Source organism: Lipophrys pholis (assembly GCF_963383615.2).
Source record: "Lipophrys pholis genome assembly, chromosome: 1".
NCBI lineage: Eukaryota > Metazoa > Chordata > Actinopteri > Blenniiformes > Blenniidae > Lipophrys > Lipophrys pholis.
The window spans coordinates 37,959,835-37,975,493 of record NC_137635.1 but is presented as its reverse complement, the minus strand read 5'-3'; the positions used below and the strand labels follow the sequence as shown (position 1 = coordinate 37,975,493).

At 39.3% G+C, this 15,659-nt stretch overlaps 2 protein-coding genes across 2 annotated transcripts in view; both read right to left on the bottom strand.

Annotated features, from left to right (window-relative positions):
* LOC308109103 (sodium channel protein type 2 subunit alpha-like) overlaps positions 1-11,193 on the bottom strand; it is a gene marked incomplete at both ends in the record, with an annotated part of 28,892 nt that extends 17,699 nt beyond the window's left edge. The window contains 11 exons of the mRNA XM_080462474.1: positions 129-367; positions 861-990; positions 1,123-1,494; positions 1,578-1,760; positions 1,876-2,073; positions 3,158-3,299; positions 8,242-8,305; positions 8,420-8,662; positions 9,147-9,238; positions 9,810-9,938; positions 11,123-11,193. Coding sequence (XP_080318600.1) covers positions 129-367; positions 861-990; positions 1,123-1,494; positions 1,578-1,760; positions 1,876-2,073; positions 3,158-3,299; positions 8,242-8,305; positions 8,420-8,662; positions 9,147-9,238; positions 9,810-9,938; positions 11,123-11,193 — 1,863 coding nt within the window. The remainder of the gene's footprint in view (positions 1-128; positions 368-860; positions 991-1,122; positions 1,495-1,577; positions 1,761-1,875; positions 2,074-3,157; positions 3,300-8,241; positions 8,306-8,419; positions 8,663-9,146; positions 9,239-9,809; positions 9,939-11,122) is intronic.
* Positions 11,194-11,363: 170 nt separating this feature from the next.
* LOC308111503 (sodium channel protein type 2 subunit alpha-like) lies at positions 11,364-14,781 on the bottom strand (the record flags this gene model as incomplete). The annotated part of the gene is made up of 3 exons (XM_080466439.1): positions 11,364-11,369; positions 12,340-12,474; positions 14,515-14,781. The coding sequence occupies 3 exons, from the start codon at positions 14,779-14,781 to the stop codon at positions 11,364-11,366; spliced, it is 408 nt and encodes a 135-aa protein (XP_080322565.1).
* Positions 14,782-15,659: the final 878 nt, after the last annotated feature.

Sequence of the window (15,659 nt, the reverse complement as noted above, 5' to 3'; positions counted from 1 at the left end):
CCTGAACAACCTTAAGTGCTGCACAAACTTTATCTCAGCACTCTCCTCTGCACAGTACAGCACCTCAGGGTGAAGTGTTCAATGCTGGAAACCTTTCTCCCCACACTTACTACTAAAAATGCTCTTACCAGATTTCCAATCGAGAGCATAGTGTTGAACTCATCAGTCATGGGATAGTGCTCCAGGGCCATGAAGAGGGTGTTAAGCACAATGCATATAGTAATCCCCAGATCAAGGAATGGATCCATCACCATGAGCTTCACCCAATCTTTCAACTTCAACCACCAGGGGCAGCTGTCCCATATCAGATACTTCTTGGCGAAAGTGTACCAGCATGGATGGCACTTTTGCCTTGATTCCTCCAGCTCTGCAAAGAGACGTGTGGGTTAAATATTTGCATGTACTAGATGTAACAGGCAGGTTAGTGTACAGACTGAAAACACAACAGTTTTGGTTGGGTCAATTATATCTGCAGATTTGAGAAAAATCTAAATGTTTGAAATGTTAATGATTGAGAATATACGTTTGTTCTGATCATACAAAAACCAGTGTGTAAACTCAAGAAGTTTAAATTTTTATACAAGCAGCTTTATGTAATTCAAACTGGGTCATGTTTGTCCTTTTCACTCTAAGCAAAAGGGCTATGTTATCGTGTATCGTGTTCTGAAATAGATTCTACACACAACTAGCTCATATTCAGTATTTCAGCAACAAATTCAAACAAATGACGAGTGATTATCGTGATCTACTGAAAGGACAGCTATATGATGGGCATGGTTTCTACATAAAACTCTCACAGGCAGATTTAGCATAGGTAAGGTGATTTTCTGACAAAGTTTTCAATGTTGAAATGGACGCACCATCCATGGCATCACTCAGGAAGCTGACAGAGCTAAAGCCTCTTTTTCTGGGTACTGGAGGAGGCTCCGTCACTGTCGGGGAAGGCGGGAGAAGAAGTCTGGGACTTGTATCTTCTGCATTGGATGGCTTCCGATAAACTGAAAATACCTAAAAATCACATAAAATTAGCTTGATTGTCTTTTCATTTGGTGATCAGTGTAACATGAATGCAATAAGGGAGATTTTGAGGACAATCTGGTCGTGCAGGATTTGATCACTTACAGTGTCTTCCCTAACTCTCTCCATGCTGTAAGCTGGCATGGACGTTGGGGTGAGCAACCCCATGGAGGCAACCCCGTTGTGGTCCAGGGACATGTTCAGCCGTCCATTGACATTCAGGCTGGGGGTGAACACTTGAGAGCAGTGGCTCCTCACGCTGCCCGCTCTCCTTTTCCAGGGTGTTGCTGTGGAATTGGCGCGACTCCTAAAGACGTCACCATGAATGCTGTACTCATCATCCCCAAAGTCCGCCTCTGAGTTGTTGCGAGCCCGGAAAACACTGAAGATGCTGACCTGGCTTCCTCTCCTTGTACTGAGGGGGTGAGAGGAGAGTGTGGCCAGCAGGGGGTGGACTGGCAATGGTGACAGAGGGGGCTACAGAGATACAGATGATAAGATTAGTTCCAACAGTTTAAACCATTAAAGATAGCTCACAGAGTGTCTGTTGATTGTTATACCACTGGTTCATCCTCAGGTTCCAATTTCTCATCAGCAGCTTCCTCTGCTGTTTCCTCTGAAAATGTCCTGTGAGATCTTCTTCTTCTGCTGCTTCGTCGTGTACTTCCTGTCTTCTGACAGAATGGTGACAGCTCTGGGGACAACACTGAATCCGTCTCCTGTGCTTGTCTTCTTGCTGCCAACTTCAACAATAGAAAACGACATCCCAGTGTGGAGAGCAATTCTTTTTTTCTGTTAAGCTTACACTGCAAGCACATACACAGAACCATGAAAGCTTTGCTTTTGCATTGCTCTTACTCTTTGCTCTCTTCTAAGATGCTCCATAGCCAGCTGAAACTCCCTCTCCTTCTGCCAGGCCTCGGCGATGGTTGCCTGATTCTGCTCCTCGTAGGCCATGGCCACAACAGCCAGGATCAGGTTGACTAGGTAGAAGGATCCCAGGAAGATCACCAGCACAAAGAAAACCATGTAGGTCTTTCCTGCTGAGCGCAAAGTCTGCAGAAATAAGGACACAATGTGAATAAAATGAAACAAAACAATTATAGAAAACATTCTGACATTTAAAACCTGCATCATGCTTTTAGGTTGGTATTAATGCAGTGCAATGAAGGGTAACAGTTTAGTGTAACTCGCCTAATTGCCCTGATGTGTCATTATGTCTTAAAAATAAAGGACAAATATGTAAAATACAAGGTTCACTTTGCTGTTGAAAAAAATCTACTTTTAACCTTGCAGCGTGTGAGTTTTTATCTTTTTCTGCAGAGGAGAATATTTGCAAAGCACGTCCTATCGCACCTTTAAGAATTTTCTTAGTGTTTGTGGCAGTGGAATTAAAGAGGGCATCTATTTGCGCATGTCTAACGATTTCAAGTAAGGATCTTTGCATGATTTAAGAAAACCTTGCATGTGGTTTCATGGAGCTGCTAAGTCAATATCCACTCTTAAATAAGCTGTTTTAGGTCCCGTCTCTTTAAGTACATTATGCAATATTTGTTGCTGTAAATCAGTTTAACCTAAAACAATCAATCAAAAAGAATATACATAATATCACCACAAATGCACTTGGAGTGCTGGTATACATATCAAAGTCAGCAAGTATTTCAATTGTCCCCAGCCTGTTTAGTTTTGCAGTACAAGTTTGCACCACAAGATGGTGTATTGAGTCACTCAAACAGTTGGAGAAACAGTTAATGTACACATGGCTAAAACTTAGGTTTCACAAAGTTGTTTTGTCAATGTGATGAGCAGAATTATGGAATTTATACCCAAGAAATTGGCCCAGATTTCTATTTAGATACAAAAGAAAAGCTTCCTGGGTGAGTTCCAAGCACTAACATTTTTGGTGCAATACATTAGGAATTTTCGAGATGCGCCTGAATATACACCCAAATTGTGAAAATGCATAACAAATGCTACCTATACTAAGAGTCTGTCCACAAGAAACTAGCTGAGCTCCATTATTAGATTTCTTTCTTAATTATTATTATTTAAAAGAAAACAAACAGACTGTGAACAGTGCATTAACAGTGTGAGTTTTACACAAAACAAATGATAGACAATTATTTGGGGGATCATTCACCTGGTGAAACAGTTTTTCCCAGTAATCTTGTGTCATGAGTCGGAAAAGTGCCAGAAAAGCCCAACCGAAGGTGTCGAAACTGGTGTAGCCATAGTTTGGATTCCTTCCTATTTTCAGGCAGTCAAATCCATCTGGACACTTCCTGTGATGCATAAACAATCAAGGTGGAAGAGAGATGATTAGAACACGGGAGTGATAAACAAACACTGAACACAATTAATTGACAAGCAGCAGGGACAGATATAGCTGAGTTGTCATGTCAATGCTGCCCATTACCAGAGGTGAAACTATCTCCAGTATCTACATGTCACTCTGCAGCTTTTGACCCCACTGAGGAGCGAAGCGGATGAGTCGGTAAGTACATACACTATCGTCACCATTATTTCTACTGAAGAGGGCACCTGAAATACGTTTCAGACAGGAGCTCTAAAATGCACTGCGGCAAAAGGGATTATGCTGATCCAGATGGATATCAAATTGCAATTCAAAAAATTTCAGCACCATGCCTCTATCTCTGATCTTCATTGTCAGCATAGTGGCATTACAGCAAATATTTAAGTCCAGCAGCTGAGAACAAGCCGGACTGCCATGTCAATCTGAGTTAGGAATAATTTCGTAATGGCTGGCAAACAGCTGGGCAGGAGAGTACTGCTGTGAGAACAGCTGTAGATCTCACCAAACAGGCAGCTAAGCAGGAATGCTCACTAATATCCAGCAGAGAGGGCAGAGGAGGCTGCGTGAAGCCAGCCACATCTTTCTGCTGCACTGTTGCTCTGCGACACGCCTCAACCAGTTAACAATCTGCTTACCTATTTACCCCTGCAGGGTCTCTTCCAGGGTTGTAGATTACTTTTACTGTCCCTTCTTTTATATTTTGATGCTTTGTGAAAATTAGACTTGACTCTAAGGGGAGTTTTAATCTTAATGCCACATACCAAATATGATTAGTTTAAAGCAGGTTCACCTCATAAATCTCCCTTTCTACTACTTACTGGAACAGTATATGGTTATTTTAAAGGCAGATTGCATTGAAGGATCCTTCACAACTCGCTCAAGTCGTGTTTGTTGCATCCATTAGTTTGGAACCGTTTTCTTCATACTTAATTAAGCACCGATAATATACTTCAATGCATTAACTTATCTTCCAAACATTATCATAGTTTGTTCCTTTGGTTCTATTGTTCCATTGGTATCTATGTATTTTTTTTTATTTGCTCATGTTTCCTGATGTGTGATTTTTCTTTTTCTCCTGGCCTGTTCAGTGTTTATTGCCCTACGTTTGTGTCCTTCTCTGTGCTCCCTCTCACCCTTGGGTGTGGCCTGGTCCGTCTTGTCATGGTCTGCCTCCTGATTTGCGTATTTAAGCCCTCAGTTTGTTCCTGTGTCTTTATTGATCCATTTACCATCATCGTCATCATTATTATTTCAAAATCAACAGTTTAATCAAGTCATAAGACAGAATGTCAATCCAACTATCTTTTCTATTTCTTATTTCTAACATGGAATTGATCATGAGTGACTATAAGTGAATACAGGGTAAACCCTGGACCACCCTGGTGACCAGTCCATCACAGGGCAAACAAGGACAGGCAGTCACACGATCACATCCACATATACAAACAATTTAAAGAAACCAAATAGCTTCTATCGGAATATTCTCGCTACAGCAACAGTGCTAAGCACTAAACGACTACCATGCGGCCATATAACTGATTTACTCAAAGCAACAATGAGTATTCCCTCCAGCAGGACAAGGGGTTAAGCAATGACCCTGCGATGCATACATCAGTGCAGAAGATGGAGGGATGGAGGGATGGACCTCTGACCGTATAACATCAGTTTGCTGCTACAGAACAACATCTGTCACTTTTCCTGTGTGGTGTTAAGGTGGTGAATTTCTATGCGGACATTAGTATAGTCAAGGACAAACATTAACGTTATCTATACAGGCAGTAATAATCTTTAATGCACAATGGCTTTTACATATGGGGGATAAGCATTTGCCTGAACTCTACAGTAGGCGCCACTAGAAACAGGACAGGCCTTTGAGCAAATCATTTTCCACAAACTTGTTAACCATCGAGGCTGAAAATATCATCTGAAAATGTGTGGGTGTGTGTGTGCATGTGTGCCAAGTCGTGTCTATGTGCGCTTCTGAGCATGCGTGTGACAGTGTGTGTCATCATAACGTATCCAAAGCTTTAATTTGGAAATCTACTCAGGGATTACTTGTTGGAATACACTCAAAAGATTAAGCATCCTCTATGTTTTACGTCCTCCATCCTGACCTGCTTAATATCTTGCCTGTCTCCACAGCCAGCCTCAGAAAGTTGCATCTAAAATGTCCCAGAAGTTAAAAAGCTGTCTTAATCATTTGCCAACAAAAACATCAGCGACCATATGGTTGATTTAACCTATAAACTGCAAACCAGACCACTAATCTGTGTCATTGTTGATGGAACATCAGTCTAACCATGAAATCTTACGTTTTTTTAATAAAGACAGATATAAATCTATCAGATACGATTTTCTAGGACATGATGGAGCTGTTTTAAGATTTACAAGAGAAACCAAAAAAGTCCTCACGAGTGAGATTAACCACCCTTCCCCCCAAAAAAGATATAAATATAAAAAAATAAATAAATACTGAAAAATATTTGCTATATCTCACTGTGACTGGATGTTGTCACAATTTGAAGCTAGAGTTCCACACATGACAGAAAAACAATTGTCAGACATTAAATCCAAAAACAGTTCAATTTCAGCGACTTGTAAGTGGGACAGCTGGACAGGTCATGGTCTGAGATTATTGACCTACTATGTAAGGGAGTTTAATTACATAATTTCACACTGAATGTTGTGAAATGTTTCCTCTTCTTGCTTTGACACAATTTACTGAATAGAATGTTACTACCTGGGATATTAACAAGTTGCTTTGTTTTTAGAGGAGAGGTTACAGAGTCAGAATAAAACTAAAAGGCTTGCTATGTACTGATGCCAGTAAGGAAGTGTAACCAACTTGGATTATTAAATAAGAATCTAATGCAAACAAGTTTCGGGGACACTTAAAAAATGAAGTATAAAATGGTTCAATAACCATTTTTATCTCCCAAATCTAAGAACTTCTTTCAGTATCCGGGCTGAAATGCTCTTATAGCTCTATTTATGATAGCCTGTTTTTTGTTTTTTTTCTAGTTTACCTTCTGTTTTACTCTCGTATTACCTTATGGTTTCTGGTGGCACAGTATTTCATGTGATTTGTTATAGTACTGGTTTTAGTTTCCAGTTATCCTTCTTGCCTTGTTTCATGTTCATACTGGTGTTTACCTTCTCTTCTTCGATTTCTAGTGTCTGGTTGCTCTGCCCTTCTGTTCTCCTCCATACTCCCTCACTCTGAGTATCGTTGATCGCTTTTAACTGTGCCTCGTCTCCCCACTCCCATTGTATGCATTCTCTATTATGACAGCATGATCTTGCCTGTATTCCTGTCTGTCACGTTACCTTCTATCCTGGTTTCCACCACAAATTACTCTTTCTTTATGGGTAACATTATAACATTAAGACACATTTTTTGACCAAAACTGACCGGACAGTGTAGCCTCCTATCACCAATAGCCAGCTTTGATCAGCTCCAGTACCAATGGTGGATAAAACAGTATCACAAATGGATGGATGTACTTAAAATAGTAGAAAGGCTAGAGGCAAATATTAAAATACATTTGAAGTTAAATCTATTTATTTTGTGCAGCTCCTCAGTATTAAAAGATAGGTAAAAACAATGAACATTTAAAATCTCCCCTTTGTTATTCTGCTACATAATGGTGACAAGACCATCCATCCATCCATCCATCCATCCATTTTCTTCCGCTTATCCGTTTCCGGGTCGCAGGTGGTGAGCCCACAGGAAGGTGATAAGACCAGATTAACTTAATTGTAGCATTTCAATGATGAGCTGATGAAGCCACTTGAACCCTCCTACCTGGTCGAATGAGAATATACATAGAAATTGTAATGCTTTTTAACAAGATTTTTTTAATTTGTGCTAAAATGCTTCAACTTTAGGGGAAACATCTACTGAGAAAAGACCACTATGTTAAACATATCACATTAAAGATTTAATATATCAGTTTAAAAAAAAGATAAATAACAGAGACATAATTGAAATGTCCTGCAGAAGCTTTATATGATCATCATTGTATTTGCTATCATCCATTATCTTGTATTATTAAGAAGAGCACCTAATGGAAGCCATTTGTTAGAGCGGCAGGATTTCAGATTCACACAGATGGGTATTTAGTTCACTATAACCCCTGAACTGGGCCTGGCATGGTCAGAGTCATCCTGTTGTGCTTGTTTCAAATGCACTTGGATTTACAGGATTATTTAGTGCGTCGGCTGAGTAGCAATATTTGGATGGTTTCACACAGTGCCTTTGATTGGGAACAAAGTTCATCACTGCACAGGAAACATATCTTTGCATATGAATCTTCGTCTCCTGACAATTCATCTATTGCAGCTATTGTATAAATCTTTGAATATCTTCTGGTATATTTTAGATTCTTTATACGTTGTAAGAGAATGGATGTTCGTCTGAGGTTCTGTTCGGAGTTATGAGTGCAGTTTCTCCTTAGAACAATAGCACAATATCAATCCAAAGTCATCCGGCCTACACCAGTTAACCTAATCATGTCACAGAGCTTTTGAAATGATGAAATCTCCAAAGACCCCCGCGCTCTCCAGCTGGTAACTCCATGTTTCTGAGTAAAGGGTTCCAGTGGAGCCGGTTGATTATCCGTGCCACATGTCGTCTTGTGTGCAGCCTCTCATACGCTCCCTCCCTCCCTCCCTCTGATCGGATCATTTCTCCATGCGTTATGCCTCTGTGTCACACAATCAAACTATTAGAGCTAAAATGTTCAAGATTCTATAAATCAAAAAGAAAAACTGACCAGGGTTGAGCTCTGTGCACATGCTTCTATGTATGAATGATATGACATTGAAGCGAAAGCCACAAGAAGGTGGACTTTTCAATGTCATGCAACACCCTGCAAACGAAGCCATGAGCAATGAGAACAATCACTTACCCAGCATCACTTCCGTATCCACATATTAAGGCATCCTTTGCTCCTTCGACTTTGTAAAAATTGTCTAAAATAGAAAATAAAATAAAATCTTGCTTAGGTTAATTAGATAGTAAAGATACGGCACAGGTTTCAATGCCATCTTCAAACCCAGCACCAGTGTTTTCGGTTCGTGACTAACCTTCGCTGGTGATGAAGTCTGTGGTGGAGCTCCAGGTTCGGTTGTTGCAGATGAAAGATGTGTTGTGGCTGTATGAAGAGTTGACACAGTGGGCAAAGCTGCGGACGCACTTTTGTCGCAGGAGCCCCATAAAAAGCTGCAGGCCGATAAGTGCAAACACACTGAGACAGAAGACGGTCAGGATCATCACATCTGCCAGCTTCTTCACAGACTGGATCAGGGCACCGACGATGGTTTTCAGACCTTCGAACGAGGAGATAAGACAGTGTATTGCTTGGTTTGTAACATCACAAACAGCTGGAAAGAAGAAACAGACAACTTTGTTGTGTGTGTTTTCATATGCACTTCCTCTATGTAATATCTTGTAGCTCTGCACATAAAGTTCTCACTCTGATTACCATGAGTGTTGTCGGCTGTATTGTGTCGTCTCCCCACCCCGTGTGTGTAAATACTGTGTGTGCTGTCCTCAGTCACATCAGTTGTTCATTCTTATTACTAAATCTTGTGCATCATTACTTGTTCAAAAAGAATTTAGTTCTTTCCTACATAAAGACTGATTTTTAATGACCACTGCCTGCTTGTACACCTTGTTTTTAGATTGTCCTCTGTTAGACGGTCCGACTGTTATTGAATTCTCCTTGCCTGACTTCGCTAAATCAGCCTGAGCCCAGTCTGTGTCAGGGTCATGAGTTTGGGGTCGTTCCTTTGAGCTCAACGGTCATCTCACCTGGAATAACTGAGATAGTTTTTAGTGCTCGCAGTACTCTGAAGGTTCTCAATGCAGAGACGTTTCCAAGGTCCACGAATTCTGTCACGTATCTATAATTTGATACGAAGACAAAACATGTTAGACAGAAATGCATAGGATTTTTCTTTTCAACTTAAAGACAATGTAGAAAACCAGTTATCACAACACATATGGAATCATTTTGGAAATGTGTTTTTTCATCCTGTTGTTGAATGAATCCAACAATCACACAGCTTTTTATACTATTACCAGCGAACATATTAATATTTTAGCCAGTAATTACACGTTGTTATAAATGTGCTTCTACTGCTGATTCAGATTTTTCACGAGCACTTAAAAACAAAAGTGCATTTTCCACCAGACCTCGGGTATTCTTTGCATTCTTTACTAAAAATGATAATTTCTTGATGTGTGCATAAACTTTACATGAGTGATTTTTCTCCCAAATATGTTGTCTGTACGCCACAATGCACCGTGAAAGAGAAATCCCCTGTCTAATCTGCTACTTGCATTACACATATTGAGCAATTTCACACAAACAATATGCAAAACTTTTTTTTAAGTCTCGTCCCTCATCCTTACATTTTATAGCTCTGATGTTTTACAGTGTAGCTACACATTATTAGTATGAGAGAGACTTACGCCATGACAATGACAGTGAAGTCCAGCCAGTTCCACGGGTCCCTCAAGAAGGTGAACGGCATTATACAGAATCCTCTCGCTAACATCTTTATTAATGACTCGAAAGTGTAAATGCCAGTAAAGGTGTACCTGGAAAATATTTACAGCAGAAGAGTAAGATTAATGCATTAGCACTAAATGCCGTCAGCAAATCTGAGCTTTGAAAATGATCACGACATTAACGGTTAAACACTTATATGGCTTCAAAATAACACCATGAAGGAATTATGTCACAGAATGACAGGATATGAAATAACATGCTTAAACTGTTTTCAAAATAAGAAAAGTGTATCAACAACAAACAATTTCCAAAAAGGTTGGAATGATCTGTCAAATGAAAACGTAAATTTGATGCATTGACAAACAATAAAACATGCTAATTTCGAATTTCAAGGAGAAATACTTCTAAAATAAAATGTCGGAACCGGTGCAACAAAAAACCTTGACTGCTATTAATGCTGATGACTGTTAAGGTGGTAATAAATCAGAACAGAATGCGACAACAGTTCTCTGCAAGAACCCCAACAATTATTCACATTACTTTTCAAACATTCACACATTAGTGATCGAAGAAAAGGTGACGCTAAAAAAAAGTTGGACTTTTTGTTTTTTGAGCATTACATACGGCCAGTGAATATCAAATACACACATATGTCTTGAACTCGTATGACTTCTCACTTGCTGTTATATATTAAGTCGTTTTTGGTATTATTCTAAATAAAAGACCTTTTTGAAATTATTGCATTTTGTTTTTATTCATGTTTATCGCAGCCTATCAATTCTTTTGGAACTGGTGATTTATTATTGTCATCTATACTCACAAAAATGTTTCAAATACAGTATAACAACATATGACACTTGTAGTTTCCTCATTTTATTTTATCTAAATATAGCCAAATAGCAGACAAATGATAGGTTGAGATTTGTAACCTTTCACATGAAAAGAAGTCCGACTTTATATTCCCCATCTTTTAATTAGTGTAAAAAGTAAAATAATGAAGGCATAAATGCAGATATGTTGCATGCTCAGATAATCTTTAACATCATGCACAGTACAATATTCTTTGGGCCAGCTTCATTCAATATTCCATGCCGTCTTGCATGCAACACCCCACCCAGGGCTGTAAATATGGAATGCATCATGAAATACTTACATGTTAACTGAGTCTTTACCCGTCACTGATAAATCAACAAACCCCATTGAAAACTCTATATTAGAACACATGTGACACAGTTGCGGATCATGAAACAACTGAAATACTGCTTGTACTTACTCCAGATACTTGGTCCATGGTGGGGGGTCGGACATGGCCATGAAGAAGCAATTGGTCAGAATTGTGAACATTATGAAGTAGCTGAACAATGTAGACAATTGTTAAGGAAAGCATATTGTGACAAGACAAATCCACAGTACAATATTTGGTGACAATATTAACAAAGGAGAACGGAATGATTCATAATGATCCCATGAAATATATCCATTAGGATAAATGGTGACTGTGCGTGACATCAGCTTTATGACTACAGTAAGAGGAGATTATAGGAAATGTAAGTAAATTCCATGTTGCATCAAATCAGGAGAGTGATATCATTACTGTCCTCATGGATAAGATCATAACAAAGGATCTGTTGGACTTTGACAAATGACGTGATCATAGAAATTAAAACGTTTCTGAATGAAACTATTAGAACGTTCATACAAGTTTACTTCTATACTCTCAATTATCAAAACAAAAAGAAGTCGTCAATTCATCCCAGTGGTTTGGTCAATTTGTTCAGCTTCCACATTAGAGCATATTATTGCAATTTTTCTATTTTACAAAAATTACAAAAACTATATGAAGTATTGGTATTTTCCATACATTATCATCACATACATGTTTTGTAATCAATAACACAGAAGAGTTCCAAGAAAAAAATATTCCATCCTGCATGTAAAATATGAATCGTCCGTCTGAGAACTAATAGGCAGCCATCACATGACGTGAAATCTCCTTGCTCTTATTTCATTTCAGAGATTAAAAGAGGGATATGAAGGGATTTGGTTTGTGATGCCAGAGAGGACCGTCACAGAGCTGTTTGAAAACTGGGACTATGGAAAAATCCAATAGAAGTCCACAGGAGGAAATCAGTAAATATTATAAATTGGTTTATCCGCCAGTGTGACAGGCAAAGACTGAAATCTCAACTAATAATGCTATAAAAATACTATTAAAATGACAACATTTCACGGTAGTTGGCCCTCTGTGGGGTCATTTACGTTATTCCAAATGTGAAGACACTGACAAATTGTATTAGAATATTTCTACTCGGTGTAAAACTATTGAATCTTGATTCCCTTGACATCAGTTCTCATTGAATAATTTCAACTATAATAAATCTTGGATCTTAATCAACAGCACTTAACAACATCTATTTTAGTTGGACTAAGTGATATATGTAAGGGCATCATAAAGAAACTTAGAAAACACAAAATAACCTTCAAACTGACCACTTGAAAAGGATATGCATGAACTAAGATTTTTATGGCGACTGATCTGATGCAGTGAAAAGGACTAAATATGTAAAGTGCAGATGTGGCACTGAATCTGAAGATGACCTTCCCTTTGTTAACTACTATAAAAGTCTGCAAAGAAAAGAAAAAGAGAAACATAGATCAATATTAACACAATAATACATTATCAATTGATAAATTAAAAAAAAAGGTTACGTGTCATTACATCTACGAAGGAAGTGTCAGTATGTAAAGCTCTATTCTTTGAAAGCTTTGCAGGGAAACGTAACAGCAGCTCTGAGTAGCAGTTCAGCTGCTGTCTGACAGAGCGACGAAGACGGCAAAGCTTCTGTTGTGAATCGACCTCGCCGTCTACCATCTGTGAGCACTTCTGCCTCCAAGAAGCGAGTGAGCAGCAAGCGCCCATACACGCAGCCAGCGAGGCCAGTGCAGATAATGGAGGCAACTCCAAAGCGGGCTGAACCTTTCCCTAACAGATGTGGCATTTATTTAAATATTTATTTTTTTTCCTCTTTGGATAATCCTCCCATCCAGCAGCGCATCACATGCCAAAACAAAGAGACCCTGAGAATGGCTGCCACGGCCCTTTTTCATCTCGCCATAAGCAGCACATTAATGTGCGGCAGCCTGATCTACCGACTCTGCAAATCAAAACTTGCTAATCCTATTTCTGCCTCCACAAGAGATCTCTAAAGAGAAGCAGTAACACTGGTCATGATCAGCCCTTCATAAATTCGGCACAAAAACATCTGCTGATTTGAAGGATTGGTACCACGAGCGCAGATGACAATTTAATGTATCACTGGACACGTTGGAAAACAGCGTAACCCTGATTGGTACTTCTACACCAGCATTTTCCAATCAGTTATTCAGGCTTTATCGATACCTATCAATAGAATTAAGATCATTTCTAGGACCCAGTTGTCTGAACATGGTTCCAAAAATGTTGCCTCAAGACGATTGATGGACAAAGTTAGTATCTAGCAAAGGTTTTGAAAGGAAGAATCTTTTTGTGGTATTTCTTTGGTCCAACATTTCTTATTCTGTTAAAGCTTGATATTGACTTAAACAAAAACCAGTGCAATTGTACCAAGAAGAAATTGTTTTAGTTTCAACAGGAGAGGTGATTACAACAAGCAAATCCTGTTTGAACAAACGTAGTACGTGAACACTATTTCACAGCAATATACATTAAACACTAAAGTGTATTTCAAGCTAACAAACTAGTGTCAATCATTCTTTGGACTTTGTGCCCGTCTAAAACTCTTGGATCCATGTGTGAAATGTGAGTATTTTCTACCACTTCAGACAATATTACTAATACTAATGATTATATTGATTATAGTGTTTTTCTTAATTCATTAAAACCTGATTGTTTAAATTGAATTAGACCTTAGTTCAACTTGTGTTTCAGTTTCTCTTTCTTCTATAAACTATGAAGTATAACTTCTTGCATTAGTGGAACGGATCAAAGTTGGACTGCTGGCAGAGCAGATTACTGTTCGCTGCTCCTCTCTCACACCCCGCCCACAGAACCTGCACACTAAAGAAAACGTATTTTATGCAGAATCCATTTGGAAACAATAGTACTCTTGTATTTGTGAATTCAAACTCACAGTACTACTGATCATAACAACGGCTGGTAGAACATAGAGGAGCGGTGCCGCCTCTTATCGTTCACAGGATGTGTCAGTAAACACAACTCACAGCTTCGTATATCTCTGTCTGCAGAGATACACGATGCTTCTCATTGGTCTCCATAACGATAATGTTCTCCTTCATCTTTTCGCTCCTCCCTTCAGGGCTTTCCACAGCGGTTCATCTGTGCCTCCATCTCACCCTAACCCCCTGGCTGCCTCCTCGACTGTACTGCTACAATCTCCATGTACTACTACACTAAATACATTAATCTTCTCCGAGGTCTTTCTCTTCTTGTCAATTCAATGTATGTTCAATGTAAATATACTGTTTACAGGTAGGTGGCATTTTATATACCCAATGGGAATATGGTGTTTTTTAAAAATTAGATACTGTAATAATATGGACTTTTACCAAAGTTATAATTAATAACTTTTGGTAAAACTTCTCTAATTATTGCGAATCCATCAGAACATCTAACCAGCCACTTTTCGAACTCTAACAAACTCTCACCTTCTGGTTCTTGTAGTAAAACGGATCGATGTCTTCCAGAGGCATCCCGACAAGTCCTGTTGGGATGTCACCGTAAATGCGCGGCAGCTGTTTGCCTGCCTCCATGTCGGCCCTGGGTTTGGGAGACTCTGCATTCCTCTGAGCCTCGTGGCAATCCTTGGCGTTCTTGGCCTGCTCCTCCGCAATCCGCTGCTCCAGGGCAGCCAAGGATTCGCGAGTGAACGGCCGCAAGCCATCAGGACCCGTTGGTAAAAGCATGGCTGCCATCTTTTCATCCTGATTCTCCTGTACTAGAGTTTACTTACAGCTGCAAGTGGGGAATGTGGATATGGAGAGACACAGAGACAGAAGGTTGTCAGAGAAACCTTTAGTAATCTCTAAGTGGAGCAGTTCATGTGTGACAAAGACTGTGACGTGAACCAATGTCTCTGAAGAAATCCAATTTCTTTATGTATCAGTAGACGGCACAAAAAACTATTTTTACTTTTCATAATCACTGCAAATGAAATATTTTCCTTAAACTGCTTTAAAAAAGTCCATCCTTTAGATTGTGTATCCTAGAAGTATTTTACCTTCACCCATAGTCAGCTGGGCTCAGGTCCAGCGGGCCACAGCCCTAAGTTAGATAAAGCTAAGGAAAATGGATGGACTGACTCTTGAATAATGTTTTTTATAATCTATCAATTGAATGGCCATGTGTAGTTTTTGAACAGGTAAACAAATATCAACCATTTTCCTCGGAGCATCTCACAACCTGCTCATCAACGGTTTCAATACTGCTTCATCTTTGATAGTTATACTTGATAGTTTGTTATGCAAAGTTTCAGATTTTCTCCTAATTTTGAAGAGACCATCACACAGTTTGTAATTTGATTTGAGCTCAGCTGATCTCAGCTGACTATGGAGAGTCACAGGGCAGACACAGAGAGACAGACAACCATGCTCACTCACATTCACACCTACTGAAAATTTAGGTGCCCCAATCAGCCTCAAAATCATGATTCCGGACTGTAGAAGAAAACAGCAAATTCTGCAAAGAATGGGGAACCCTATCTGAACTCAACCCCAAGACTGGCTTGAGCTAATCAGGGTTAAATATGGGGTCCCATGAATACTGCTTCAGGTGTATAATCAAGGTATAAATG